This window comes from Peromyscus maniculatus, chromosome 20 (assembly GCF_049852395.1).
Source record: "Peromyscus maniculatus bairdii isolate BWxNUB_F1_BW_parent chromosome 20, HU_Pman_BW_mat_3.1, whole genome shotgun sequence".
Taxonomy (NCBI): domain Eukaryota; kingdom Metazoa; phylum Chordata; class Mammalia; order Rodentia; family Cricetidae; genus Peromyscus; species Peromyscus maniculatus.
In genome coordinates, this window is record NC_134871.1 from 42338195 (window position 1) to 42365924 (window position 27730).

The window sequence follows — 27730 nt, forward strand, 5'->3', positions numbered from 1 at the left end:
CACACACACACACACACACACACACACACACACACCGCCGCCATTTTCCCACACATATCTGACTTCCTGTCCTTCTAGGTACCCATCCCAGATGCTGAGAAGGGCTTTCTCACCATCACTTTTCCTCCAGAGCCCATGGCATCAGCTCACCTCTGTCCCTTTGTGGGGCCACCACAGAGCTTTCTCAGAGAGCAGCAGTGTGGGGTTGTCATGTCTATCACTGAGAATATACACAGTCTTGCTCTGTTGCTACAGCCACATCGGGTGACGGTCAAACACCCAATGAATGCTAACCAATATCCATCTGGCTATTTACACAACAAACTTTCCTGGTGAAGTCTCTGGCCACGCCTTGAGGCACATTAGATGGCTCAGGATCTCCTGATATCACTGGTTCCCAGCCTGAGGTCTCTGGTCCCCGAGAGTCATCTAGGTGGGACAGAGTCTGGAAGCCATTTCTTTCATTTCTGAGGGCGGGAGCCCAGCCATCCAAATCTGCTGTAAAGTGCATTCATTCACTATGCTCTCTGGGAACTGACACCCATTAGCTCCTACTCCACAGAGGAATGTCAGCAGCCAATTTCTTAGATACTCACAGTCTGAGAAGATGGGGTGTGGTGGGGACAACATAAAAATTGTCTGAGAGCATGCATGCCAGGCTATTGGCTGTTATCGCCCTGGTTTGCTGACCTGTGTGTCCTTTGTATCAGTATTTGCTACCCTGGGGCACCCGCCTTCCTTGTTCCTTGAACACAGAAGAGGTTCACTGCAGACCTGGCTGATGTCACTGTAAGAATGAATGAGTCACTTCTGTGGCTCCATCCTGGGTCTGCTGACACCCTTCAACGCTTCTGTAGTACCAGAGCGGTAGCCTCCCTCCCCGGTGGAGGAAGGGCTACTGAACTGGGGCCTGTCTGGCCCTCCCCTCTCCACAGACACTCACCCCTGGACTCAAGGGACCCCCCCCCTGCCTACCCTGTCAGGAATACTCCCCAGCTAGATGACCCATTTCAGAGCGGCAGCCTCCATGACAGCAGAACTCCAAACCTCACAACTTCACAGAGCGCTCGGCACCAACTGCGTGATCTGCGGTCAGTGCTTCCCAGGTGAATAAAGGGTTGAGTGTCTGAGACTGGGTGTGTCTCAGACATGATCAGCCAGTCAAAGACAGAGAGAGCACACTAGCAGAGGCAATACATTATCAAGAGGCTGGGGACTGACTCTTCTTCTGATAATGCCTGACATTGGTGGGTAGATGTTCCCACTGACGGAGGCTCCATCCCTCGTGGAGGAGAAACCGCCCAAACACTCGCTTGCATCCTTTTTTCTCTCAGGTGGGCTGTTTCCCCCCATGACCACATGCTGGCAGAGCCCTGATCCCCCACTGCACATCCACCTACCAGCTGAGGTAAAAGGTGAAGGGGAGAACCACAAGAGGAAGAAAATTGAGTCAGAGCTCCTAGGCAACCCCTGGACATCAAGCTTCGTTTAGGGGAACCATCTGTCAGAAATAGCCATAAAAATACCTTTGATGGGGCCAAAAACGTTCCATGAGGCTGATCCTCTCTCTCTCTCTCCTCGAGGCCGGGAAGACTTCCTAGGTAACCTTGATATGTCTGTCATCACAGTCAGCAGCCCTGCTGGCCCACATAAGGACACAGACAGGCTCCTCTGGGCAGGCCTGAGGTACTCAGTTCTCTCCCTCATGGCTTCAGTGGCTAATGGAAACGACACCCACCAAGAAAGGTCCGTTGGTGACATCTGCCCTGTTCCACACTCCCTAAAGCTTCCTGTCATTCCTGCAGCCATGTCTTGGCTTGCACACCTTGGCGTGGTGGGGTCGGCGGGGACCGTGACTAATGACAGAGTTTGGAGCCTGCCTGGAAATAACATGCACTTGAGCGTGTAAACTTGAGCGTCACACAGCAAGCACTGAGGAGGAGGACAGGTAGAGAGATGTGAGGACCCAGCGTGGTGGCAGGGTAAGGCCTCCCTAGAAGAGAAACTGTCCAACTGAAACTCCGGGGTAGAGATCAGCCAGCTAGGGAGAACAGGACAGGAACAGGAGGGGAACGGAGATGGAGGGCAGTGGACTGGCATGGGTATGAGAAGAGTCTTGGTGATGAGGTCTATGGGTGGGTGTGCTGAGTCTTTTAGATTCTGTTCTGAAAGAAGGGGGCACTGAAGGCCCCGGGGCAGCGGGGGGGGGGCAGTGCTAGGTGTATAGTTTAGAAGGATGTGTAGTGTGGTCTCCAGGCAAGGGCAGGATGGTTAGGCCTAGGCAAGCCATGAGGGCAGGGTGCTGCGTGCAGCTGGAGCCAGGGTGTTTAGGTATTGTTAGGGTGGTGCTTGATGATGAAAGACCTGCTGAGAGCCCCTCTGTGTCAAAGGTGAAGGACTCCAAGGTCTGAAGCGACAGTAACCCTGACTTGCTTTGGCCTTGGCCAGGAAGTCCTATACATCCAGAAGCAATACTGGAAACTTAGAAACTACTTTTTCTGGAGAAGCCGCTGATGTGCCAAGGCCCTGGGCACCCTAAGGCACACTGACAGAGGTGATGTTTTCTAAACTTGGGCACTTGGTGCTAGTCAGTGCTTTCCTGGCTCCTGCAGTGCAGTTGGGCTCGTGCGGCACCTCTTACCACCAGGGACAGTTCTCTGAGGTGAGGGAGCCCCTCGCGAGTCTACAGCAGTGGTTCTCAACCTGTGAGTTGTCACCCCTTGGAGGAGTCACCTAAGATCATCAAAAAACAGATATTTACATTACGATCATAACTAGCAAAATTACAATTAGGAGGTAGCAACAAAAATAGTTTCATGGTTATGGGTCACCACAGCATGAGGAACTGTGTTAAAGGATCGAAGCATTAGGAAGGTTGGGAACCACTGGTCCAGGGGACCAGTGGTGTGAGACTGTGAGCCAGTCTTAGGTTGGCGCCAGGTCCTACTCTGGGCAAGGAGTGGACTTGGGTGAGCCATCTGACTTCTCTAAACATGTGGTTAAAACAAAGTGCACCCTTGTGGGTGCAGCTGTGAGATATGGGAGCCCTTGGAGCCCCAGCTTCGTAAGCAGCATCTCTCTGTGCCCTTCCCAGGGGGTTCCAAGCCTTGACCTTCCACAGCCTCTATCTGAGATGTGGGCCAGATAACTGGACCCTGTCTCCCTCTGGTTCCCTTCTTCTCAGGGCTTCGATCAGTGTGGGGTGAGGGAAATGCAAACCAGTATTGCTCACAGTCTAGGGAACCACAACTGAATCCAAACCCTAGTGCTGTCTCCTGGCTTTCTCCTTTGTTGTCCATAATTCAGCCCCAACATCTACTCGGTGAGGCAAAATGGTAGGGGACACACTGATCTGTGCTGTGGAAAAATCCTCTTGTATACTGTAAAGATTTGTCACTTGAAGTGGTTTAATAAAATGTTCATTGGCCAGTAGCCAGGCAAGAAGTATAGGCAGGATGACCAAACTAAGGATGATGGGAAGGAGAAGGGTGGAGTCAGGAGTCACCAGCAGACACAGAGGGAGCAGGAGATGAATATGCCATGCTCATAAAGGTACTGCCATGTGGCGAAGCACAAGTAGAAATATGGGTCAACTTAAAATGTAAGAGCTAGTTAGCAATAAGCCTGAGCTATTGGCCAAGCATTTACAATTCATATTCAGCCTCTGAGTAGGGTTATTTGGGACCAGGCAGTCAGGACATGAACGTGTCCATTTACAGACCTAAGTCACCCAATTGATAAAGTCCCAGATTTTAACATCATGTCCTTGTTTGCACACAGATGATCACATGACAGCTGAGCAACCATGTAAAGCATGGCACACAGAGGATGAGACACTGTAGTGGCACAGGATCTCTGGGCTAAGCAAGGCAGGAAGAGACCCATAGGGAGGACTTCTTTATGCTAGGCTGGTGTTGAGTTTGAACTCCTTCTGTCTCAGCCTCCCAACTGCCAGGATGACAGGTATGTGTCACTATGCCCGGATTGTGGAGAAGAGTTCTGATCACACTGAAGACTTGTCTAGGGCTGGGGAAATCAAGTCAATCAGTCAATCAGTCAATCAAGAACAAGTCTTAGAAGCATGAGTTAGATTAGAACCCCTAGGATCCATGTGGGAAAGTAAATCTGGGCGTGGTAGTGTGTGCTCATAATCCTAGTACAGGGAAGGAAGAGAAAGGCAGCTCCTTGGGGCTCACTGGTCAGAGAGCCTAGCCAATTTATTAAGTTCCAGGCCGATGAGAGTCTGTCATAAGAAAAGGTCTGGGGAATGGTACTCAGAGTTGACCTCTGGCATATACATACACAGGGACATATGTATACTGCACACATTTGTACACACACTTGTATATATACACACATACACACACAAAAGAAAAAAGATGAAGAGTTTAGCTGGCAGAGTCATCATTTCCCAATGGACATGCGCCACTGCAGGGAATGGTCCTTGAGGAAGCTTGCTGTGGCTAAGAGGTCCCTGGGCAAGGATGTGGCCCAAGGTGGGGCGTTAGGAGGAGGTATCAAAGGGTATCTGTAGACTCTGCCTTCCTAGGCACTTTGCCCTTGATCTCCCTCTTCCTGCATACACTCACTCCTTTATTCCCACACAAATCCTCAAAGGGCACCATTCAGCTCTTGCTTTCCACTTTCCAAAAATTATAGCAGCCAGGGGCTGAGGGCCCCAGTGGGATTTTTCAGGAAAGCTCACCCTTAAGATGAATACACTTTGGGTTTCTTCAAGTAGACTTGAGTCCCCATTCAAGGCCTTTTTTCCCCTGACTTTCCTGTCACCAAAACATGCCTACCCACACAGGATCTGCCCAAGATGTAGATACTAGCTAATGAATGCCAGTAACAACCAGGAACCAACAAACGCCAAAAGAAGCAAGTCTCCCCAGTCCCTTCAGAATATGTGACCCACTGATACCTTGAGCATCGATGGCTGTCACTAACTGTAGGAGAAGCTACGGGTTCCTGGTGTTTTGTTATGCAGCCAGGGAAAGCTAAGAGAGTTGTATCCGATTCCTGTGAACCATGGACTCTAGTCACAGCCCTCCGTCTTCTGCCTAGCAGGAACATACACCCACAAGGTCCAGGTCACCTTGAAGTAGATTTCATTGCTGCCACATCTCTTGATGACATTGTGGTTTGAGGCCTTGAGACCTCAGTGGCTGGCTGTCCACACGGCCCTTAGATGCTGACAAAGATGTGAGGGTACAGGAGCAAGCATTTGCCTTAGCTTTGATGGACCTGTTCACTCATTTCATGTGGTCCAGCAGAACTGACTCTATCTATGGAGTGTCAGGGAAAACACAGCATGCTGAGGACACAAAGCTGGTTGGATTCAGATGCACATGCTGACGTCTTCATGGGAAAGACAGCAGCATCTGAAAGGGCCTGGAATGGCACAAAGGGGCTGTCTTGGCAGTTGGCAGGGGTGGATGAAGCAACATTGTGACCTCCAGAGGACCTTGACCATGCCACTAGAGGGGTTGCACGGACACTATCAGGGGGTGTCTGGTGGTGTCCTAGTAGCAAGTGGGTGGCATGGTCCAACCACACATCCCAGCTGTGTTTTTGAGAGATTGTCCTGGTACCAGCTGGCAAATTTGCAGGCCCTCTCTTGATGGCTGCAAGGAGAGCTGACTTCACAGCCTGTGGAATTACTGCTTCTGCATAGCCTCAGGGCTTATCTCACTCCCTCTTCTTTTTGAAGGACAGCCCAGGGGGCTGCAGCTTCAATCCACATAACCTTGATTTAAAATTCCCTCTACTGCCCAACTCTGTCCCAAGCACAGGCCTCCATCCAAGCATCCACACCTGATGTTCAAAGTGAACACTGAGCCTTAGTAAGGGGGTAAACAACAACAACAACCATCATGCTTACAAATTGAACAACATTTTCTTCAGACCTTCTTGGCCAAGCCAGTGGTAGTGGCTTTTCATGCATAGGGAGTCTGGACCCCCATGGAGAAGGGGCAAGTTGTGGGGGCTCAGGTTTAGGGGCCTGACTTCCAAGGGAAGTGAGGCTGTGGAGCCAGCCTCCTGCACTGCAGGGCAGTCCAAACACAGCATAGCACACAGGCATGTAGCCACTCTAGGTCCCACAGCTCACCATCTGTCCTGCCCAGTAACAGTGTACAGAGTTTTCAAATGGCTAGCTGGCTCCTTCACTCCTGCACTTACTGTTACAAAAAGAACTCGCCCTGTCAAGCCCTGGACCAAGGTCTTATTTATTCTCCTTCCTTGGTATCCAAGGAAGGGGCTCTGAGGATTTTTATTCCCTAGATGAGGAAGTTGAAGCTCAGAGATGGGCTGCCCATGCCCGTCAAGATGCTGCCCCAGTCCAGGCCTGGAAATCAGAATGGGGGTGAAGGACCAGCCTGCTTTGTTCATTCCCAGACTTCAGAATCGTGCCTAGCACATGGTGGGCACTCAGTGAACACGGAACTGGGGAGATCATGTGGGGCATACTGTAGGTATTTGGGTGTCTGCAGAGAAACAGCAGAGACAGAAGGCAGTGAGCCTGGGCCTGCCTGGTCCAATGTCCTGCTAGGGGGATTGAGGGGTCGGTCCTATAGCCTTGGGCAAATCAACCTCTGAAAAGGTCTCAGATAAGCGGAGTACCTTAGTAGATGTGATGCAACCAGACACACAGGGCCTGTAATGTGTACACCTGTGGCAAAGGGACCAAACTTCTGATGCCTATGGCAAAGGCAGGGCCTGGCGGGGTGGTGAACCTGTGATCAATACCTACTGCCAAGGGAGTGGAAGGGTTGATCTGCTTACTTAAGTGGGGGCAATCTAGAATTATCCAGCTGTGCTTAGAGTGGTCAGCAGGGTCCTTACAAGTGAAAGAGACGTCTTACAAAAGGTTCAGGGCAGGTTCTGAATGAAAAAAAAAAGGAAATAAAAAGGAAAGGAAAGGACATGACCTCTCCTAGGTATGGTGGAGGAGAACGTTTATTAGAGATATGTGGGTGAGCATAGCCAAAGGCAGGGACATGTGGGAGAGTCCTGAGTGGATATGACCAGACAGAGCTGGGTCATGTTGGGACAGGTGGAAGGGAAGGGGATAGAGGGGACCCAGGTGCAGCAGCCACGAGGGACAAGGTACAAAAGGGGAGGTTAACCAAAACGGCTGGATTACATAGGGAAGAGCAGTCCAACCTCCTGGGCTGGAGAATTCAGGGTAGGGAGCAAGGTATGCAAGCCAGGAGGACCCTGTAACAGACAGGGACTGAGGGGTGCTGGGAGAACCTGAAGGCCAGGCCCACTTTGATATGTTAGATAGGCACCTCGGCCATTTGTCCCAGGGTTTGACACTTAGCAGGTTCCACCCAAGGAGATCTCAACTTGAGAAAGAAGGAGGCTGAAGTCACCACCACACACAGCAGGCCCCAAGATGGGAGGAACCATGAGCCAATGGGTGTGGGAGAGACTCCCCACCCCAGGAAATCCTGCACCCGGAGTACCATCACTCTACTGCTACCATAACTTTGGCAAGTGAAGGCCACTTCTGACTGTTGCCTTTGGTATTGGCCCCCGTCTGGTGGGAATTCAGCAAGGTCATATAGGTCTTGGTATACCGCATGGTCTCTTACTCACCCTGGCGAGAGGCAGGTCTGGTACTACGTGCCCACCGGTCCCACTCCCTCCGCAGACATTAGCCCACAGTTCCTCTGTGCTACAAGGTAGGGTTGGGGCTTCCCACATGGGTAGCTTCCCAAAGAGACCTGCCCCCAGCCCACCCTCCGGAGGTTCAGGACCCCTTCTATATAAGAGACTTCATACCAGAAACAGCATGGACTAAAAGAGATCCTCGGCCAACCTTCTTCTGCTCATTTGCAAAATACGACAACTGTTGGTGCATCTGGATGTCGTGGCATTACACAAGACCATGTTGCGAGTCCCCCTGCGGAGCGCTGGGCAGAGAGGGATGGCCCAACCCGGATAAACCCCCTTCCATCTCCTCTCCACCTAAAATAATTGGGCTTTAAACATGTCATCAGATGAGAGAGAACGATGGAGCATTTCCGTCCCATCAAGACACTCCTTCATTGTTCTTTCTGTGAAAAATGGAGGGGCCATTAATTTTCCAGAAAGGCAAGACATGAAAAAAAAATTACATCTCCAAACCAGGAGGACGGATTGTGTGCTGCAGATCCCTGTGAGAGGAGTTGGGGGTGGGGGGGCTGCTCTGAGGCATGGCCACTGCATTTGCGCACTAAGCACAAACTCCACGGTTCACACTTGAAGTTAAGGAAGGAGGAAGAAGGGGGGGGGGAAGCTGTGCCCTCAGGCTTCAGGCTTGACTGCAAATTAGAAGAAGTTTTCTGAAGGATGGTCTGCAGAGTAGAACTAATCCTTAACTTTGTACAAGGCACAGCTTCCTCGTTCACCCAGATGAAGGCTTTCCCCCGCTTTTTCAGAGCCACCGTCCGGGTTACAGAGATGCTCAGATCTCTGGGTAGCTATGGAGGCTGCTGGCCAGGTGTGATGGGTAAGCCCCAGCTACTCACTGCCGCCAGTCTGCTTCCAATTGCCAGGGCCTAGCACATCCCCAGTCCTAGCGCACTTCCTGGTGCCCATCTCCCTGTCAGCTGGACTCCTTACATTTTCCTTCTGGTCCATTGTACGTACCATGGGCACATTTGCTTTGATCAGCATTAAGCTTCTCTAGCTAAGATAGTTGAGAAGGACAGTGCTTTGGAATAAGAGAGGCTCTCCGTGTACTGGTCACATGGCCTGACAGGTTATATCTCAATTTCCTCCCTGCGTGGTAGGGCTGAAGAAGGATAACAAGGGACCTATGGACCAGAACTAGCCCAAGGAGGTACTGAACAGAGATGCACCTTTCTGTTTGCTCCATCAAAGCTTGCAAATGCATCTGAGTGGCAGGCTTCCCGGTGGCCATAGTGGGTGGTATTAATGAAGCCCATACCTCCAGCTGTGGCTGAAGTTCAGCATAGCACACTGACTGCATTTGGGCCAATAGAGCACAAGGTGAGGATGGGTGCACAGGGCCCAGGAAGCTCCCTGAGACCTGGTATGAAATGGCCTCTTCTCTGTTTCCTGATGGCACCTGGTGCACGTGGTGTCTCAGACTCCAAGAGGTATGCACGGCCCAGGGCCAGGATCTGATCAAGTCCGGAACCCAGCACTGGGCAGGTCATACCACCCTTGGCCTATGCACTTCACTGAAGCCACTATCATTTTGAGGTCTCGGCTACTCCTAGTCAAACCAACCTCTAATAAACAAGGTGTGGCCTTTTGCTTCGGGGGGGGGGGCATGGGTGAGGGACTGCAAAGAAAGGAGGGGGACAGGGAGTTAGCGGTGAGACGGAGGCCAAGTAGCGGCAGGAAGTAGCTGAGGGAGGGGGCTTGAACTTCATGAGGACTGTGAAGGAGTGCTCAGAAAAGCTGGGGCTCGGAAGCCTGCAGCTACAGAGAGGCAGTCAGGCTCAATGGGAAGCAGCAGGCTGTTGAGCGTCCTGAAGAACGGAGAGCTGGGCTGGCCTGGGCGCAGGCTCCCTACAGAAGTCAAGATCACGATCGAGCCTAAATTGAATTGAGCTCTCAGTTCTGGCTCCCTGAGGGCAGCAGCCTGGGAGGAGGGTGGCAGCCAAGAGAATACTCTATCTGCTCTCCTATCTGCCGAGCCCCAGGCTCCAGCTGGCCCACGACAGTCTACAGAACTCACTAAACAGGACCTAGTGGGATGGGATGAATGCACTGAACACCAGATGAATATGGTGAATTATTTGGGGAGGGAGGGGTGTAAATAAATGAAGATAAGTATTTGCAAACTATTTAGAAAACACCTGTTTTGACTGTCTCTGAAAGAAAATGGAAGTGCTTTGCTAAGCTTGCTCTAGTCTGTGTCAACAAACACTATTCTAGCCATATCAGAAGCTGCCCAGTGCTCACAAATGTGACAGTGGACCACAGCAAAGAATGGTCACGCAGGCGAGCACCAAACTGCATCCCAGGAAGCACCTCTCCATTTCCTTCAGACTTTGCTACTACTGCATGCTGTGCTCACTGGCCACTGCGCTGCCACTGGTGAGCCAGATTAAGCAGCCTGGGGCAGGAGTCCAGTGATCTGGGTGGTCTGTCTAATCAATGTCACTTCAGATCAATAGTTCTCTTTATCACCCAAAGTCATTAGCAAGTTCGAGACGCTGTGCGGTCAATCAGAACATACCTTCCTTTGGTCACTTGTTCAGTGATCCTTATTACTAGGCAGCTGTGTGCCAGGATCTGGATGTGTAGCTTCCAGCCCCATGGGGTCCGAAAGCACAGGAAGAATGGGGAGGGATGGAGGGAGAGTGCAAGTCCGGGAATTGGTAGGACACAGGACTTCCAGAACAAAGTGTTGGACCAAGAAAACTGAACACTGGCCTGCCATACACAAAATGGGGAAACGAATTGAAGTTCCTGAGATGGTAATACCACATGTCCCCAAAACAAGGGTCATGAGCTGACAGTGAGTGGGAGAGATGCATGCACACCCGCACACTCTGGGTAAGGGATGGAGGCCTTTTGTTAACTTAGCTAGAATGAAGTTCATGTGCAAACACACTTGGACTCCTGGAAGGAGCAGATCCAGCCCTCTCTCCTAACAAGATGGGAAGAACGAGCCAACCCTGCCTCAGGCTCAAAGGGAGGACAGTGCATCTACCTCCCTAGAGTGGTTGGAGATGGCAAGAGACAGGTGTGTGCCCTGTACCAGTGAGCAGGACTCTGGGATCCTGGGAACCTGGACTTGGGTCTGGTGAATGGTTCCTGGTCACTTACCCAGGCCATATGTTGGGGTGCTGTTATCCCTCTCAGATGATACTCATTCTGAATGGCTGTCTTGGAAAATGTTGGGATAGCAAAGAAGTACAGAGGAACAGGAGATAAGTAATGTAGCAGGTGATGGTTTATGGCCCAACAGCTGAGCCTGCAGGCCTAAGACAACCTGCAATTATATGGCTAGCTGGTGACCTTGCAGGTCTATGCATGCTCATCCATGGTGACCAGTGCATTGTTCACTCCTCTGCAAGCTTCCAAGCACCCTACAAAGAAAGTATCATTTGCTGTCCCCCAACCCTGAAGTACATATTGCTTCTTCAATGATAATAAAAGATCAATGAAACCTATGTATGCAAGAGAGAGCTTTTCCACACACACACACACACACACACACACACACACACACACACACACACACACACACACACACACTAAAGGAGCTGATGGTGGCCATAAACAACCCAGGAGATCATCCATCATTCTGTAATATGAACCAGGGTAGGCTGTCAGGAATATGCACAGATCTATGGTTGTATATACACATATATGACAAAAAAAATCTGTGTGCACAGAGCTCAAGTTGTATCATTGTCTATATATAGCATACAAATGTATAGACACTGCTCTCCACATCAATATGCATATATATATTTACTTCCCAGACCCTGAAATAGAAACCTCTATACTTAGATGAATTACGGTACTTAAAAGAGACTCTGGAGAAGTGTACTGCAGGCTCCAGTCTGAGAGCATTGTGTTTCCTCTCTGTTTCACTTTGGCAGCTTCCCCTGGCGGCTTGTTGGCTTTTCTGATGCTGGGTGATGTCACTTCACAAGCCAAAGCCCCACTGCGGGTTTACTGTCTAGACAGGCTGTGCGGCAAATGCAGAGGCGGATTTGTTTGGCACATGGTGTCCTACAGATGTCAGAAGTTGAGTGAAATTGTCCCGCAGGCTTCTGCTTGGTCAGTTCACAATATGCAACATGGACAACCTGAGGCCTCTTGTTTCAGAGAATCACAGCAGCTGGCACCCTCGGCCTAAGACACAGGATGGTGCTAGCTGTCCTCTTGGACCCTGGATCATGCAGCTCTTCTCTGGGGAGTGTCGCTGTGTCCTGAGCTGTACAGCAGGTGTACATGCTGCTCTCCTCTGCTTCAGGGCTGCATTATGTTCCCTATCTAGCAACAGGAATTCCTGAGCTGTCAGAGGATACAGAGCAGTAACTGTTTGCCACAGCTGGGTGATGTTTACAACTGTCTGGTGGGTCAAGCATGTGTTCCCAGCATGCGCATATTTGATAAGTATCATCAGGGTGATACCATGAGGATGAACATTTCTGGAGCTAAGCGCCATGCTCTGTGGCCTCCGTTTCGATGACTTTTACAGTCCTGAGGCCGAACCAATAGGCTCCTTCTAGAGAGTGAAACAGGCCAGGGGGTGAGGTAGCTTTTCCGGGTCATCCTGTTGAGACATATCTCAGCCATCTGCTGTTCCAGCTTGCTTTGCTCTGGCTTGGCAGCAATGTCCACTATCCTGGAGGTTCTGGGACCTTGTCCAGGAGATGGCCTGAATGCTCTCATTTTCATGGTCCTCCCAGGACTTTTCTGCTCTTTCCTGGTAGTCAAAGCAGATCCCAGTGACACCTGAAGCCCTTCCCTGACCTCTTCAGAGATCAGACCGTCACCCAAATGCTCTGGCACTTGCTTTTTTATCAGCTACACATTACAAATGAGGATAGAGGACTGAGAATATGATGGGAGTGGGGCAGATACTAGAATTGCTGAGGCTGCTGCTAACAGGGGTGTTCAGCTGGTGACTCGCAGGCTCTATATGGCTAAGGACAGCTGTGATAGTAGCCTAACAAAATCACAAACTTACTTATCATGGTATAAGGGTTTCTTTTTTTTTAATTGTGATTTTTTTTTCTAATTCCATCTCATGGTCATGAGAACTTTGGAGATGACAACATTGTGTTGAGATTCCCAAAGATGGACATGACTGGTATTGAGTGCCCATCACAGTGAGGATTACTATCGATGATGATGGTTGACTATGGTGTTGGGGATTGAACCCAGAGCCTCACACATGCTAGGAAAGCACTCTGTCCTCTCCCATGCATGACCTCAGTCAATGCTCAGTTCTGCAGTGGCCAGCTTGGCTACTCAGCAGCTGAGCCAGCCACTACCAGGGCCCCATAATCCTGACCAGTGTTGGGACTCTTCCCACTTAGTCCCAAACCCAGTTCCCCTCAGGTAGTCAGGGGCTCCCAGTAACTATTCTGTTTTGCAGATCACCTGTTCCCTAGAAGAAATTGAGCCACCCATAACAACATTTTAGTCACAAGTCACTGTCACCAAGAGAAAGAGTAATACTCTAAAGTACATGCCAAAGCATCGCTAAAGTCTGCATTATATAATTTTAGGAAGATTTTTTGCTATGTCAGTGAATTGCCCAACCAAATCATTCATCCACACTCAAGGGCAAGCTGCATCTACACCTTCACCAGCCACCCACACATCTATTCTTTCTGTTCCGCTTACCTAACCCTTCATCTATCCACTAAATTGTGTATCAGTCCATCCAGCCATCCAGTTATAAGCTCTACCTTCCCACCCAACTTTCTTATGAAGGGTTTATCACACGTCAACAGCCATCCCACAAATCTGAGTTTGAAAGAGATCATGTTTGGGGACAATTTACAGCTCTCCACACACAGACCTCCATGAGGAACTTCTAGGAGAAGTGATGATGGAGAAAATGCCCATTCTTGGCTCTGGCCAGCTGATGGTGTCCTGGACACTTGGCTGGTGCCTATCCAGAGCCTGACTTCTTGGACAGTACAGAAACCTGTGTAGGAATGTGATAAGCTCTGAAGAGAGACATGAGCAAAGTCCCATGTGCGCAGAAGCATTGTGCCATGGCCAGGGAATCCCACACAGCATCTGAACTTGACCTGACTCAAACCTAAGCAAGTATGGTTCTCCTTTCACATGCCCATCCTGTCTTCAGCAGGAACTCAGGAGCTTGGGGTGCCCTCAGATGCTGCTGACCCCCTGCTCCGTCTTCCCTTCAGACACCATGTAAGGGTGACACATGAGTGGCAAATTTCCTGGAAAATATTGTGTCCTAGGAGGCAGGACTCTGGTCCAGCTGTGCACAACTATTGGTCCTGCCGAGAAAGCCTAGGCAGAGGGATGCTACAGCTACACAGATGCAGCCTGGAAAGGTTGGGGAGTACCAGGCAACCAAAAAGGAATGCTTGGTGAGGAAATGGATCAGGAAGAAAAAGGACTTCCCGGGGACTTGGTTGGAAATATTTACACTTGATGATCTTTGGCACATATGTGGTGGTTCACAGAATGACTTCACTGTTAACTGAGCTGGCACCCAAAAGAGCTTGAGAGTCATTAGGGCTACAAGCGGCACAGTTGCCTAGAGGAAGCTGGCTGGCCTGGATCCAGGAACGGGGTGGTGGCTTTTAGTTAAGAATCAGGCTATGCTTTCCTCAGATGTTCTTAGAGGGTCTGTAACAAAGACGGTGCCTGGCGGGGTGCCAGGGAGACGAAGGCTGTCACTGAGGTGGAGCCCCTGACCCCCACCATGCCAAGGTACCGGTGCTTCCCATCTTCCACTGTATGGTAAACTCCTTACAGACAGTGGAGAGAAAGAACGTATGGGCAAAAGGGTGAGGGCAGATAGACTATTCCAGTAGTTTCGGTTGAATATCCACCCCCTTGCTCCTGAGCCCCAATGGTTTCTTTCTCTTTCGGGTGTTGTCTGTGTCTGACTCTCCTTAGCAAGGGGCAGGGAAGGGACCGGGCTTTCTCTCTTCTCTGCTCTCATGGCGTAGGACGATGACGACAGGGAGGAGGGCTGGACACTCTGGCGCCCGGGACAGAAGCAGGTGCAGAGTGGGCAGCCGTCCTGGGATTGGAAAAAGGACCAGTGGGGCAGCTTCTCTGGCATGAGAAAGACGAGTGCAGAGCGGGGGAAGAGCGGGGTCTGCCCTGATGTGCTGGCCCAGTCATGAGGAGCTGGTCACACTTGTGACCCCCACCTGCCATGCCAAAATGCTGGCCTCTGCACATGTAAGATGGGGTTTTTTGTTTGTTTTGTTTTGTTGTTTGAGGTTGGAGACAATGAGGACTCTCTGTGATCCAGAGTGCTATCCTGGGGAGCACAGTCACCAGCAGTCACCTTCTCCAGTTGTCCCTTAACATGCCCCTCTGTCGTCCACTGTAGCCTCAGCTCACTGCCTTGACCTGGAACCTTCTCTCTCTTCCCACAGGTGGGATGCCATTGCTTTCAGTCCACCTGTGAATTCTACCTCAGACCCTGGAAAAAAGTCTGTCTTCCAGGGCCACCAGCAGTCAACCAAGCTGACATACTTCAAGTCTGTCCAGGCTGGCCTGCCACAAGTCAGAAAGAGCATTTGACTTGCCTAAGTTGCCTGCGTCTGAGTCTGGAGGTCCCTCGTGACAGTACCCTGTGCTGCAGCCTGATCCTCAGGCTCCCCTGTGAAAGTCCACCCCACCCCTTGCAGAAACAGCAGTCTTAGCCATTCACTGTCCCAGAGGCCTTCAGGGACAGTGGGTTGAAATGGTGCTTCTACTGTGTGGTCAAAGCTGGCTCTGGGAAAGAGAAAGAGACACTATCACTAGATCCCCAGGAGCCTCTGACCCAAGCTTAACAACACAGCTCTCTCTGAGTATAACATCCTCCAGGTACCAGTACCAAATATCGTAGTAGGGTTATGTCATTTCTTCTCAGTGGCATAGAGTAAGATCATGCCCATTTTACAGATTCAGAAACTGGGGCTTTTCAAGGTAAAGGTTACAGAATAAAGACAGGAGAAGCCAGAGCCACAGGTCTTCCTGGGCATCTATTGTGGCAGAAATGAGGGTGCTCTGCATGCTTGCCACCCCACCAGGATCTACACACTGGCCTGCTTGGGAAGGCCTGGAAGCCCTTTTCAAGCTAAGGGGCATGTCCTCTGCTAAGCTGGCACCACTAAACACCTGCTTAGTTGGGTTTTTTTTTTCTAGCTGCTGCCTACACACTGCTGTCTAGTGATGAAGTGCCAACCTTGGGCACCAAGAGACAGATGTCGTCAGAACCTGCCTGGGAAAGGTCAGGGGCTAAGCCTTTGAAGTACCCTATCAGACTCAAGGTCTGGCTTCAAAGTAGCCAGGATGCTGGCCCTCCTTCAAGGACCAGATCTTCTAAGGGTTCCCCAGATGGAAAGGGGATGTCCCCTCAAGCAGTTCCAGGTACCTCAGCCCATGCTGGCACATAGCTGCTCTTTCTTATCAAGTTAAATATCAGAATTTGAAATGCCCTCACCAAACCTTGCTCCCTGCCCTGTGAAATATTCGAAGCACCAGAAGTAGATAAAGAGCATAAGGTACCACGAAGTCAAGAACTAACCCCCCCTGTCTGATGCTCCCAGCCTACTAGCACACGGTTGCAGGGACTCACTCTTCCTAGGTTTCTGCCCAACTTCTAAGGCACAAGGACAAAGCAACATCCAGGCTGTTCCTCTGGGACATATTACCTAGTCGACAAACATTAGGCACACAGCAGCCTCCTGCCATCCTCCAGCACATGCTTTGGGGTTACATATGTCCCCCCAAATCCCAGCAAAGGTGCACTTGACTCTTTTTCTCCAAGAGAAAGAGGACAGACTCTGCTGCATTTAATATGAAGTGGGGAACTCCATAAAGGTCAGGGTCTCTCGGGTTCCTTTGGTCTCTCACCCTAAACAGCATCTGGCCTGCCCAGTCCCTGTCTCCCCCTGTGATGAGCAGAAGCAGCTTTGAGCACCGGCAGGACTGGAGCCTCGAGTTCCCCTGATCCCATAGCAGGAAAGAGGGTACAGGACTATGGGGACCAGGGGGAGTGCTGCCCCTGTGCTGTCTGCACTGAATGGGAACTCCCCCGACACCTGACGGGGGATGCTTCCTCTGTACCTGTTGCCTCATGCCAGGACCAAGCAGGAGTGAGCCCCTGAGTGGGGCAGAGGTGACTGATGGTGAGTGAGGCCCTGCCACCCACAGGACCCATTGGGGCTCCACTCTCCATCCATACATCCCATCGGCAGGTACACTCTGAGCAGGTCCACTTCCTGTGTACCGCTGGGGTGCCCACCAACACAGCAGAAACTGTCCTTCTGTGAAGTCTAGACACAGCTCCATCAGGCCACTGCAGAGCCCCAATCTCTCTCCTACACAGGGCACCAAGGCTTGAGGATAAGCCCAATTCCCTAAAAGATGCCTGTGAGGTCAAAGGCATCACTTTCTATCAAAAGTACAAAGGAGCCTGAATCCTCAAGTCACCCTCTGGGTCTCAGGTCAAGACGATCACTCAAAGCTGGGATCAGGGTCCAGGTCAGCTGCCTCCCGAGTCCACTACAGGATGAGGGCAGTGGCACCAGCTGTCACAAAGGAGTGGACACTTGATCTGCTTGCTTCTTTGCTTCAACAACCACATGACCTGATGACTCACCTGATGTCCCCAGTGAGGGCATGCCCACCTTGATGGCAGCTCTGGGCTGGCTTCTTTCCTTCCTCCCTGTGGAAGCCATATCTTGATACTTTATTGCAGAGTCATAAGGGAATAGCTTCAGGCTGTCAAGGAGCCTGGCTAAGGTAGTTGGAAGATATGGATTTGATCTCCTGGTAGAAGAATTTGGGACAAGCACCACAGCTGGCTGGACATGTCAGGGTCCCCATGGATAACAGTGATGGAAAATACCACCCCAGCCGAGTTTTCTGAAGGCTCTGGGCAGCCTTCAGGACAGGGACCATCTGACACAGTCACCAAAGAAGATAACATGGGCATCTTCCTCTAGTAAGTGAAGTGGGGAGATGGGAATTGAACCTGGGACTGCGCTCAAAGCACTTCCTCTATAGATGCCCAGGGCATTCAGAAGAATTTACAGACAGGAGAGTCCATGGAAGCAGATTTGGCCCCGCAGTGAGTATACATGTACATGCAAGGCTTGGCCCCCCTGCTCTCACTGATGCCAGCCAGTGTGAAGGTAGCAGGGAAGAGCTTCATGAAGACAGTTAATGATGCACAGTTTAGGAACAGGGCAAGCGGGGAGGCAAAGCTGGCTTTGCTTCTGTGGAGCGGCTGTGTTGGCCTCCTTAGGATCCCACAACACTTCTATAAACCAGGGGGTACCTCATGGACCACCTTATCCACTCGCATGTATGGTGGAGTACCTCCCTGAACCTGACTATGGAGCAGCAGGAGTGGAAATTGCCATTAAGGCCTAGGGGCTGGGAGAATGGTAAGTAGAGCCTGATCTGTCACAAGCCTAAAGAGGATGGCTATCTCTGACAGACGGACGACTCAGAGTCCACTGGGTGTCGAAGCCAACAGCACAGAGGAGACAGCATGGGATCCACCCTGAGAGCAGGTGGGGGATGCTAAGAGCAGCCCTGTGAGCCTGGGGGTTTGTGGCACAGATTGTAGCTTTCAGATCCATCCTCAGTGATGGGCTGACGCAGGCTCTGAGACCAGGAGGAGCCATGAGTCTCAGAGAGAAGCTGGAGACAAGCCAACCCGAAGAGATCCCCTGACAGCTGAGAGTTGAGAAAGCAGGGTCATCTTGGATATCGTAAGGGAAGGAGGGATGGGGCAGCTGTCACCTGCTAGGCAGCCAATTGCTGGCTCTCATCACAATGTGATTGATTTTCTCCCTCACAGCTCCCAACTCCCCAGGCTCTATGGGGTTCTCAACTGAGTCTAAACCGCACAGGCTTCCCAGCAAGGCCCTGTTTAATGCCCTCATCGCCAATGGTCAGTGGATTCGTGGCTCTCCTTGACAAGCTTCCTGACTAGACCTGCAGCACACCAGCTTTGCTGTCCTTGAGTGCTTGCTGGCTTTGCTGTCCTTGAGTGACGTGTCCAAGAACAACAAGAGATTCCACTCTCTGGTACAGTGAGTCCAGCTGACCCATGTCCAGACATCCCATCCAATTATCCTTATCTTTATCCATAGCCTATATTTTCCTCTCTGAGTCCTCTACTACAAGGGTTTCAAAAGGTTGTGAAATCCACAGAGATAAATTTTCGTGCAAGATGGAAATGCCAGGGTTTGTTCTTTCTTTTTTATCTTGTAAAGAAGTAATGGGAAAACTGGAGAAAGCCTGAAATCTCGATCACTTATTTTTAGGGCGTCATATATCTTGAGACCTGCTTTCTTATTTAAGGAACAGAACACATGTAGGACAACATGACAGAGGCTGAGGTCCTGGGTTTGGTTCAAATGCTACCTCTGTGGCTTCCTGGCTGGGAAACAGAAGAGTCCCAGGCTCCATTTCTGAAATGAGAGTGGCTACCCTGCTCAAGAGACCTGTAAGCAGGGGCATGCCAAGGAGCCAATATGGCCTACAGAAGGAAAGAAACATGGCCTTGTTCTGGAGAATAAATATTGACCAATGGGAAGGGTCTTGCACATGGATAAGCGAGCCATTTGCTTACACATGGCCGGCCTGCCTGCCGTGGGCAAAAACACTCTACACTTTACCTGAGCTCTTTGCTTTGTGTGGATGTAAGGCAATGGGAGGCCTAAGAATGCCAGTATCCCTGGATGCTAAGAGAACACCAATGGCTCAGGGTTGAGGACAGGGGCTCTCTGCCTGGCTCCGAGTCCTGTGAGACTCGAGAACTAAGAAACCCACAGAGACCCAGATTTGATTTCTATCTGTGCTAATTGGCACGGATGCAGACCAGCAGTCGCAGTCCCTTGAGCTCACTGTGACTAGGTGGCAGCATGAGAAACTCAATGAGGGGCAACCAGAAAAGCTATCGTCACAATTAAGTCTGTCCCCACGGGATCCGACAGACAGCTTGAGGAGCCTGCTCTGCATGGACCAGCAGGGACAGCCCTGTATGTTCTGGTCTGTGAGAACACAGCCTTTCACCCCAAGAAAAGACTGTAGCCTCACTTGTTCACTCATTCATTCAATCAGTCATTCATTCAATCAGTCAGTCAGGCATGCATGCATTCATTCATAAATAAGTACGTCCTGAAGGCTGTTTCCACTCATTCAACAGCACATATGCTGTTCCCACCCTCTGCTGTGGATTCACAGAATGTAAGAGACACAGGTAACAGTAAGAGCCAGTGGGTGGGAGCAGACTGGACAGCAGTCAGGGGGAAAGGAGGTGTGTGACCAAGTCAGAAGGGCTTTGGTCCCCTCCGTCCTACCACTCTCTGTGCGAAAATGTGACCACGCGAGATTCCTGAGCTAAATGTGAGCAGCAAGGTAGGGTGGCCACAAGACCCAGTTTTCATGAAGCAGGGCTGGGAAACTGGGAATCACACCAGAGATCACAAAAGCTATAGAAGGGCCCAGAACTTCTGGGTCCCCTGATTCTACATGATGCTAGCTAAATGCTAAGTACCTTTGTCGGAGCCGGGGGCGGGGGGACGGAGGGGGGGGACTATTAGGATGCAGAAGGCTTCGGAGCAATTTTAAGGTTGCTCTGATTCCAGGGAGGCCTGTGAGTTCTGTTGGTGTCCATGGGGTCCACGTGTCATCCCTGGTACACTGCTGACTTCTTTTCAGCATGGTGACTGGGAATCCAGCTCCAGCTCCACCTCTTTTTGCTGCTTCTATAACCCTTTGTGGCGGCTTCCGGGCTATCATTCACCAGGATGTAATCAAACAATTAGGAGACCAACCTGGGTCCCCAATCCTCATCAGGAAGAAGATGTCTGCTAGGCAGGGATGGGTTCCCAGCACACATGGAAGTACCTACTGCTGCTACACAGCAATGGCCAGTAGGTTTTGATTGAAGGGCTTGATGAACCCGTCAGCCCAAGAATCAATTCCCCCCACATGACCTGAGGCAGAACTGGCAACCTCTGAGTCCATGTCTATTTGTCTAAAGGAAAGGTAATGATGACCTTGGGGACTTGGGCAGGTCTTTAAAAATGCATGTGAGGAAGAGCTGGGACCCTGAACTGTGCTGTGCAAACGTGAGGGAGTCACGTCTTCTCTGAGGCCAGGCAGGGTGGTGTCCCTCACTGAAGTCCCTGGGGTCTGCTGCTACCTAGACTGGCGCTAACTATCCATGCTCCTTGTTGCTGCCCTCAGGGAGGAACTTGGAACTCAGCACACAGGTGGGTCTGCATGGAGACTGTCTGAAGACAGACAGCTGGAAATGCCCACTTGGCAATGCGGTGCAGTCCTGATATGTATTCACGGCAGGGCCCAGAGAAACTGCACAGACCAATCACTGCTGCATCTCAGAAGACACAGAGCACTCTACAGAGACAAGAATCAGTGGAAGGAGGAGGTAGTGGGTGGCATAGCAGTGGGACATTCCAATCAGTGTGGCAAACAGCTTAGCCCATTAGTCACCACCACTGGGTATCTATGGAAAAGCCTAGACGACGCTCTTCAGAATAGACAGCCAGACAGCATACTGGTTCCTACAAGATGGGCACAGCCCTCCTTCTCCTCTTCCCCTCACAGAGGACCAGATTAGTGTATATATACACACACACACACACACACACACACACACAGAGAGAGAGAGAGAGAGAGAGAGAGAGAGAGAGAGAGAGAGAGAGAGAGAGAGAGAGAGAGAGAGAGAGAGACAGATGATCCAGGACACTCATGGACTCAGACAGAAAGCATCTTGGAAGCACCAGCCTCATCTTGAATTCAGTGCCCTTTGTGAGTCTGGCCCAGCCCGTGGCCTTGTTTTCCCTGTGTCTTGCCTTGCTGCAGATCCTCTGCAGATGGAGCACTTCAGTCCAGGTCCACAGCTAGCACACACCAGGACAAAGGCAAATAAGTTAGGGGCATCTGCAACCCATTCCCCTCTCTCTATAGCCAACATAAGAACAAGTCAGTGGCCCCCTGCTCAGAACTAGTTGGGAGGCCTCTCTCCTCTGGGATGAGAGCACTCTTCCCACACAGAGGAGTTGGTGCCTTTGGCATTACAGAATAGGAAACCGAGGCACAAGAACCTGGCCAACAGTGCAAACCGTGTGTAAGTAGCAGAGCCAGGGAGCAAACCCACGTCCCCTGGCTTTGTGGTGACACCATGCCTGCCTGCGCCTGCCACTGCAGTCACCAGCACAGACAGAGGTCCATAGCTTGGCTTTGCTCTCTGCCAAGACCCTCTAAAGAACCAGCAACTTCTGGAAATCCACACTGAAGCTGTAGCCCTCCAAAAGAGAAAAGACTCCAGGTAAAAAAAACTAGGGCATATGACTTTTGCCATGGTAAACATTTGGAGAGATCTCCATGTTCACCCACAGAACAAGTATTAAATTATCTTCTCTCCATTTGATGAATAGCTCAGCCTTTAACAATATGTGTAAGGCTTGTTTATAATGTGGGAACTGTTTATGTTTTTGTCGAGCTTGGAAAAGGATATGAAAGTACAACGATGATGGTACAGTCATTTATACAAACAAGATTAAACCCGGGGAATCACAAAAGGACTTGGAAATGTACAAAACTAAAATAGAGGTCGTTTAGGGATAAGAGAGGATTCATTTTTCTTTACCTAAACTTTCTCAATTTTTCTTTGGCTTTCTACTCTGAAAATAGAGAACTTTCACAAAGTAACACCGTCAAAAAATCAAGAGTTGGGGAAGAGGAGACCATGTTAATTTGCTCCCTCCTAGCAGTTCAGAGCCAGGTGAGACGTGGCAGAATCTGGCTGAGTCCTGTGCAGTTCCTGCCTACAAAGAGGGATTTGAGTGTCCGAAGTTACTGGAGCTCACCACACAAAGTCCTCACTCCTTGTCAAGCAGCTGAGATACACACTTGGAAACCAGCTACTGCAAAACAACAACCTATCGATTCCTTTCAAAGTGACCAAGGGAACCTTCACTAACAACTCTCGTGGCTCAGGCCTGGAACAGCCCGAGTGGCCTTATCCAACCCTCAGCAAGCCATGTGGGCTCGTGAGGGAGCTGTGACCTCAGTTTATCCTCTAAGGGGATACTTGCAGTCTAAGGTATGAGAGCTGAGATCACCCCCAGGACACTAGTTACAGGTCTGAGCTAGTTGGCTCCATGAGAATCTCTGTACAGGTAACAGATACAGATGGAGATAAATGGGTTAAAACTGAGATGAAGACACTGTCCCACCATGTGTTATTGGCAAACATAGGGCATGATATGACCAGCTGTGAGGGAGGCAGACAACAGTGGCTTTCTCTCTTATTCCATCACATGGCCTGGCTCCTGGTGGTCTAAAGCCCACTTGGGCTTTCCAAGATTGAAGACGAGTCAACTCTGCCAATGGCTTACACCCCTCTAAGATCAGGATCATCACCCCACCATGATACTATCTGACCCCTCCCCTCACAATGACCTCTCCAGGCTTCAGCTGATACACAGGTGGGTCTTCACATTACTTCTGAAAGCATACACTGTTCTAGATAAATGACAGTACTCGTATATCTGTCCACATGCCGGTGTACATGTAACATGTGCTCACAATGGCCAACGTAGACCTTTCTCAACTTCTAAGCAGAACAGGACCAGCCTGTGACACACTGACTATCTCCCCCAAACCCCCCTGGGGTCCTGCCAGGGATGATCACAACTCATGGGAGGCATTGAAGCAGATAACGGCCCCTTCTCTTGAGTGTTCCTCTAGGGTACCATGGCATAGGAATGGAAGCCTTATTTCAATTTCATTGGTTGACTTATGGAATCTAGCTTAAACCTTAGTAAAATGACAGAAACAGCACACGGACTGCGTGGTTATGGAACCTACCTCTATTTCCAGCAGGCCTTACACAGGCACCAGGATTATGACACACCATTCAAGCCACCTGAGCTGCCCAGCAACTTGGTTAGATGGTCCTATATACTAGTGGACAGGCTTTGGGGACACAGTCCCATTCCCCAGCCTCACAATGAGATGACAGCCACCTATTGAAACTGTCCTTGGGTTTCCAGTGTATTGCTTCTTGGACGATAGTTTTAACAATGGCACTCTGACCTTCCTGCCAATTATGAAGAAAGTATCACATCCAATCTGCTAAATTTTCCCTTCAACCATGTAAAAGACCTCCCAAAAAACCACCCCTAACCTTTCCATGGATGAGCACCGAAATATCGTGGCTCTGGGGCCAACCCTGAGTCACTGATTGAGGGGAAACATGGCATGTGACTCCAATTAGCAAGCCCTTCTCTGACCCCTTGCTCACTCTTCCACTGACTTCTAAGCACACTGACTTCCTCGAGAATCTCCCAAATCTCCCATAGCATCCCTGGAAGGTGGTTGGTCCTACACAGATGCCAGGAAAGGTGTCAGAGGGGGCAAGACATTTACTGAGTAGAGAGGAAGAAGAAAGAGATAACAGATGGCCATTCATAGCTGATCCCGTTAGACAATCTGATCAAATCACTTCCAGATCACAAGAAGAATCTCACCACACCCAAAACACAGGTGTCGGCTGCAAGCTACCTAGGAGTTTTACTCAGACAGGCATAAGCTTAGGTCAGCATCCAGGGCTGCAAAAGGAACACCAAGCCCTATCAACAGGGCTGTGCCGAGTAATGACGGCCTCCCATTTGGACGAGCACCAGACAGAGATAAGGAGTTCACCAAATATACTGTCCACACCCAGCATGGGAAGCTGTAAAGTTCAGTCCAGGAACATAGAAGAAGAGCAAGCAGGAAAATGCCTCATTCCCTCCTGCCACCCCACATAACTAAGGGCTACAGACATTTCCAAACTCAACTGGCATTCGAGACAAGGGTGTGGTAAGACCTACCTGGTGCTGAGTTGCCTGCCTGCCCGCAAAGGCAGCACACGGTGAGGTGAACTCCTTTTTCTGTGGTTTCCTGGGGTGGTCATTAGGGTGCCCTCCTGTCAACCCACCCAGAAGCCAGAGGTAACATGGTACTCACCCCACTGCAGAGGCGCCAGCTGCAGGTGTTCCAGGACGAGCTGGTTCAGGAGGCCCTCAATGCTCGCCTCACCGCTGCGCTTCAGAGACGGGTAAGCCTCAGTCAAGGAAAACTTAGCTCCTGCTACACCCCAGAACTAGAGGAGTTAGAGGAAATTCTAGACAGATACACCCCCAGATGAGAACAGCCTTAAGTAGATAGGTCACCCCTCTGCTCAAGTAGGAGTCTACCCAATGGTGAAGGCCTCAACTGAGGGTGGGAAAACAATCTCAGAAGCACAGCGGCTTCCCCTTCCTTCACCTGCAAATCCATTCAAGTAAGGGACTATTACCGAAGGAAGAAAGAGCTACTGGGATAATCCTTTCCCAGCAATGGTTCTTGCTGGGGGAAATAAAGCTAAATTTGAGGTTACTTTTCCTTAATAAAATGTGCAGACTGCGGTTGACTGTTCAGGACAAGCAGGTGTTTTCTCAACATATACTGGGTTCGTGCTGGTTTCATGTTGGCTGTTATACGTCTCGATGTAATTACGTATGTTATTGTGAACATGCTCTCTCTCAAGTGAGTTCATAATGGAGGAAGTCATAAAGTCTCTCAGCAAGCGTCAGTGGATGAAGAAATCATGGCTTAGAAATGCAGATGGCAGGCAAAGACCAAGAGCTGCTGGGAGACCCCAGGGCAGCTCTCGGCAGGTCTGCAAGCCTCTCGCCTCTCCCACGAAATCAAAGTCACCATACCCAAGTGCAAAGCCAATGGGTAAAGTGAGTTCCTGACATTTACTAACAGTTGGAAGCAAAAGTAGAGTCCACTTCCTACTTCCTTCTGGCAAGTCCATTCTGTTTAACAAACCTGCCCCTTGTCCCAAGGGAGACAGGGCCACAGTGGCAGGGTGGCAGTTGGGACAGAGGTGCCAGGAAAGGGCTTGATGTTGAGCCCATATGGTGAAGATGAAAATTACATGTGCCAAGTTTGGGAACAGTGGCATGGGACATCTTGTGAGCAGAGAATCAAAGGGGTAGAGGCAGGGCCAGTAAGTGAAGGGGTCCCATGATCCTAGGTCTCAGGCCAGTACATCTCTGAAGCCAGCAGCCCCACCAGGCATTTAGAGAAAGCTACACAGACTATGGCTGCCTAGAAAGCATGGCTGGGGCGGAATTGGCTGAGATGGTGCCAGACTGGCCCCCATGATGCCTAGGGAGCCTTGCCTACCCCTCAGCCTAACCAGTTACTCTAGACTTCTGGAACTCCTCAGGCCTGCATGCACTGACTCTCCCTGTGATGCTCTGTCTGTCATCCCCTTTCTGTCTCCTTCCTCATTTGATCCTTCCTTCATCTTCTCTTTGATCTCACTTCCTCTAGGAAATGTTTCCAACCCATCTCTGCTCAGAAAGATCTCCTGTGTCCTCTTCTAAGACACACACTACATCTGGTGGCTTCACCAGCAGCTTGTGAGGCCCTAGGAGGCTCACAACAGTACCAGGCTCCCACAGCTGTCCCATTAACAGTGCCTGACAGTGAATGAACGCCAGCAAGCCAGCACCCCAAGAAGGCAGCCCGGGGCCATGCTTCACGCTGGGCAAAGCCCAGAGCCCTCTCCTGAGATTAGCCCAACGTTGAATCTTTGAATTCTGCCACTGCCTCTCATAAACTTTGAATTTAAAAACAAAACAAAAGAACAAAAACAAACAAACAAAAAAGGCTTCAGCATCTATAGCACGAGGACAAGAACACTTGTCCTGAGGAGGACGCGGATGCACCAGTAGATGTTCCTGTTGTCCGTGGGGTCCCGTTTCCCTCCCCTCTGGGGAGTCCCCTCCTTGCCTTGTTTCAGTGAGTGAGCCACTGCTTTGCTGGCTCTATGCCCTGAGGGATCCCCCGTCTTCCAGCACCATCTAGCAAAGGTTGTTTTTTTTCCCCCCATACATAATTCTCTCTTAAGAAGAGCCCTCTACATGCTGTGTCTCCATCTCATTACCACCCAGGGCAGGCTTGCTCAAGTGCTGTTATTATTGGCGAGCACTCTGCAATGCACTTTTAATCCTCTTGCTTGGTCCTCCAACAGTCGTGGGAATGAGGCTTCACCTTTCAGTTCAACAAGGAGGGATCGACAGGGCAGTCGGTTAGGGATACTAAAGTAAGACTGCAACCTCAGTCTCAGAGGTCACGGGCACACAGGAGAGAGATGGTCTTGCAAACAGAAGACAATGACCTCCAGCAACCCCAGGACTGGCCATGTGTTCACCTGAATGAGCCAAAGCCAGGATGTAAACAAAAAGATGTACGCCATGTTCCCGGCAGGGCTGCTCACAGTGCCAAAAGGTGGAAACGTCCCAAGTGTCCACTCTCCGATGATTAAATAAAAAGAATGCAGTCCATCCACACAATCGAATGCCATTCAGCCTTCAAAGAAAGGAAGCCTGACACATTACGTGCATGTCCCTTGAAGACAATTAAAGAGAAGCCAGGCACAAAGGGACAAACAAGTTACCTAGCAGTCATATCCATAGACAGAACTTCAAGTACCTAGCCCTTAGCCCCAACCCTGGCTGCCAGGGCTAAGGGCTAGGGATTTGAGGTGCTGGGTCTAGTTCCGCCTTGAGAATGTGAGACGCTCCCAAGATGCACGTGGGGGAGGCTGCAGAACTGAGCTGTAGGCTTCACCATGGTTAAGATGATAAATTAAAGATAAATAAAAACATGCTGACGGAAGGAAGGGACTCTGCAATTAAGGAAAGGAGCCGGGGAAGATGAGGGGCTGAAGCCAGGTGCAGAGACTGGGAACTTGCCCAGCGGAAGGGACAGCTGAGCCAAGTCTCTGGAAGGGACCGGAGGGAGACGGGGAGGGGGAGGGGCCCAGAAGCAGAGGCAGAAGCCCAAAAAGCAGCAGCAAAGAGAACTTCCCACCAGACCATGGGAACCTGAAGCTCCCCTTTGTTGGGAGACGGGGGATGTTCAGAGACCATTTGGGAAGCTGAACCATTTGCTGCTGGTCACTGCTGGCTTCAAGGACACTAAGGTCACTTTATAC

The 27730-nt window shown here is 50.5% G+C and overlaps 1 protein-coding gene across 4 annotated transcripts in view; it reads right to left on the reverse strand.

Annotated features, from left to right (window-relative positions):
• Trappc9 (trafficking protein particle complex subunit 9) overlaps positions 1-27730 on the reverse strand; it is a 489946-nt gene that overhangs the window by 77857 nt on the left and 384359 nt on the right. For all 4 annotated transcript variants that reach the window (XM_076556025.1, XM_076556023.1, XM_076556024.1 and 1 more), the window contains one exon: positions 24703-24793. In XM_076556025.1, coding sequence (XP_076412140.1) covers positions 24703-24793 — 91 coding nt within the window. The remainder of the gene's footprint in view (positions 1-24702; positions 24794-27730) is intronic.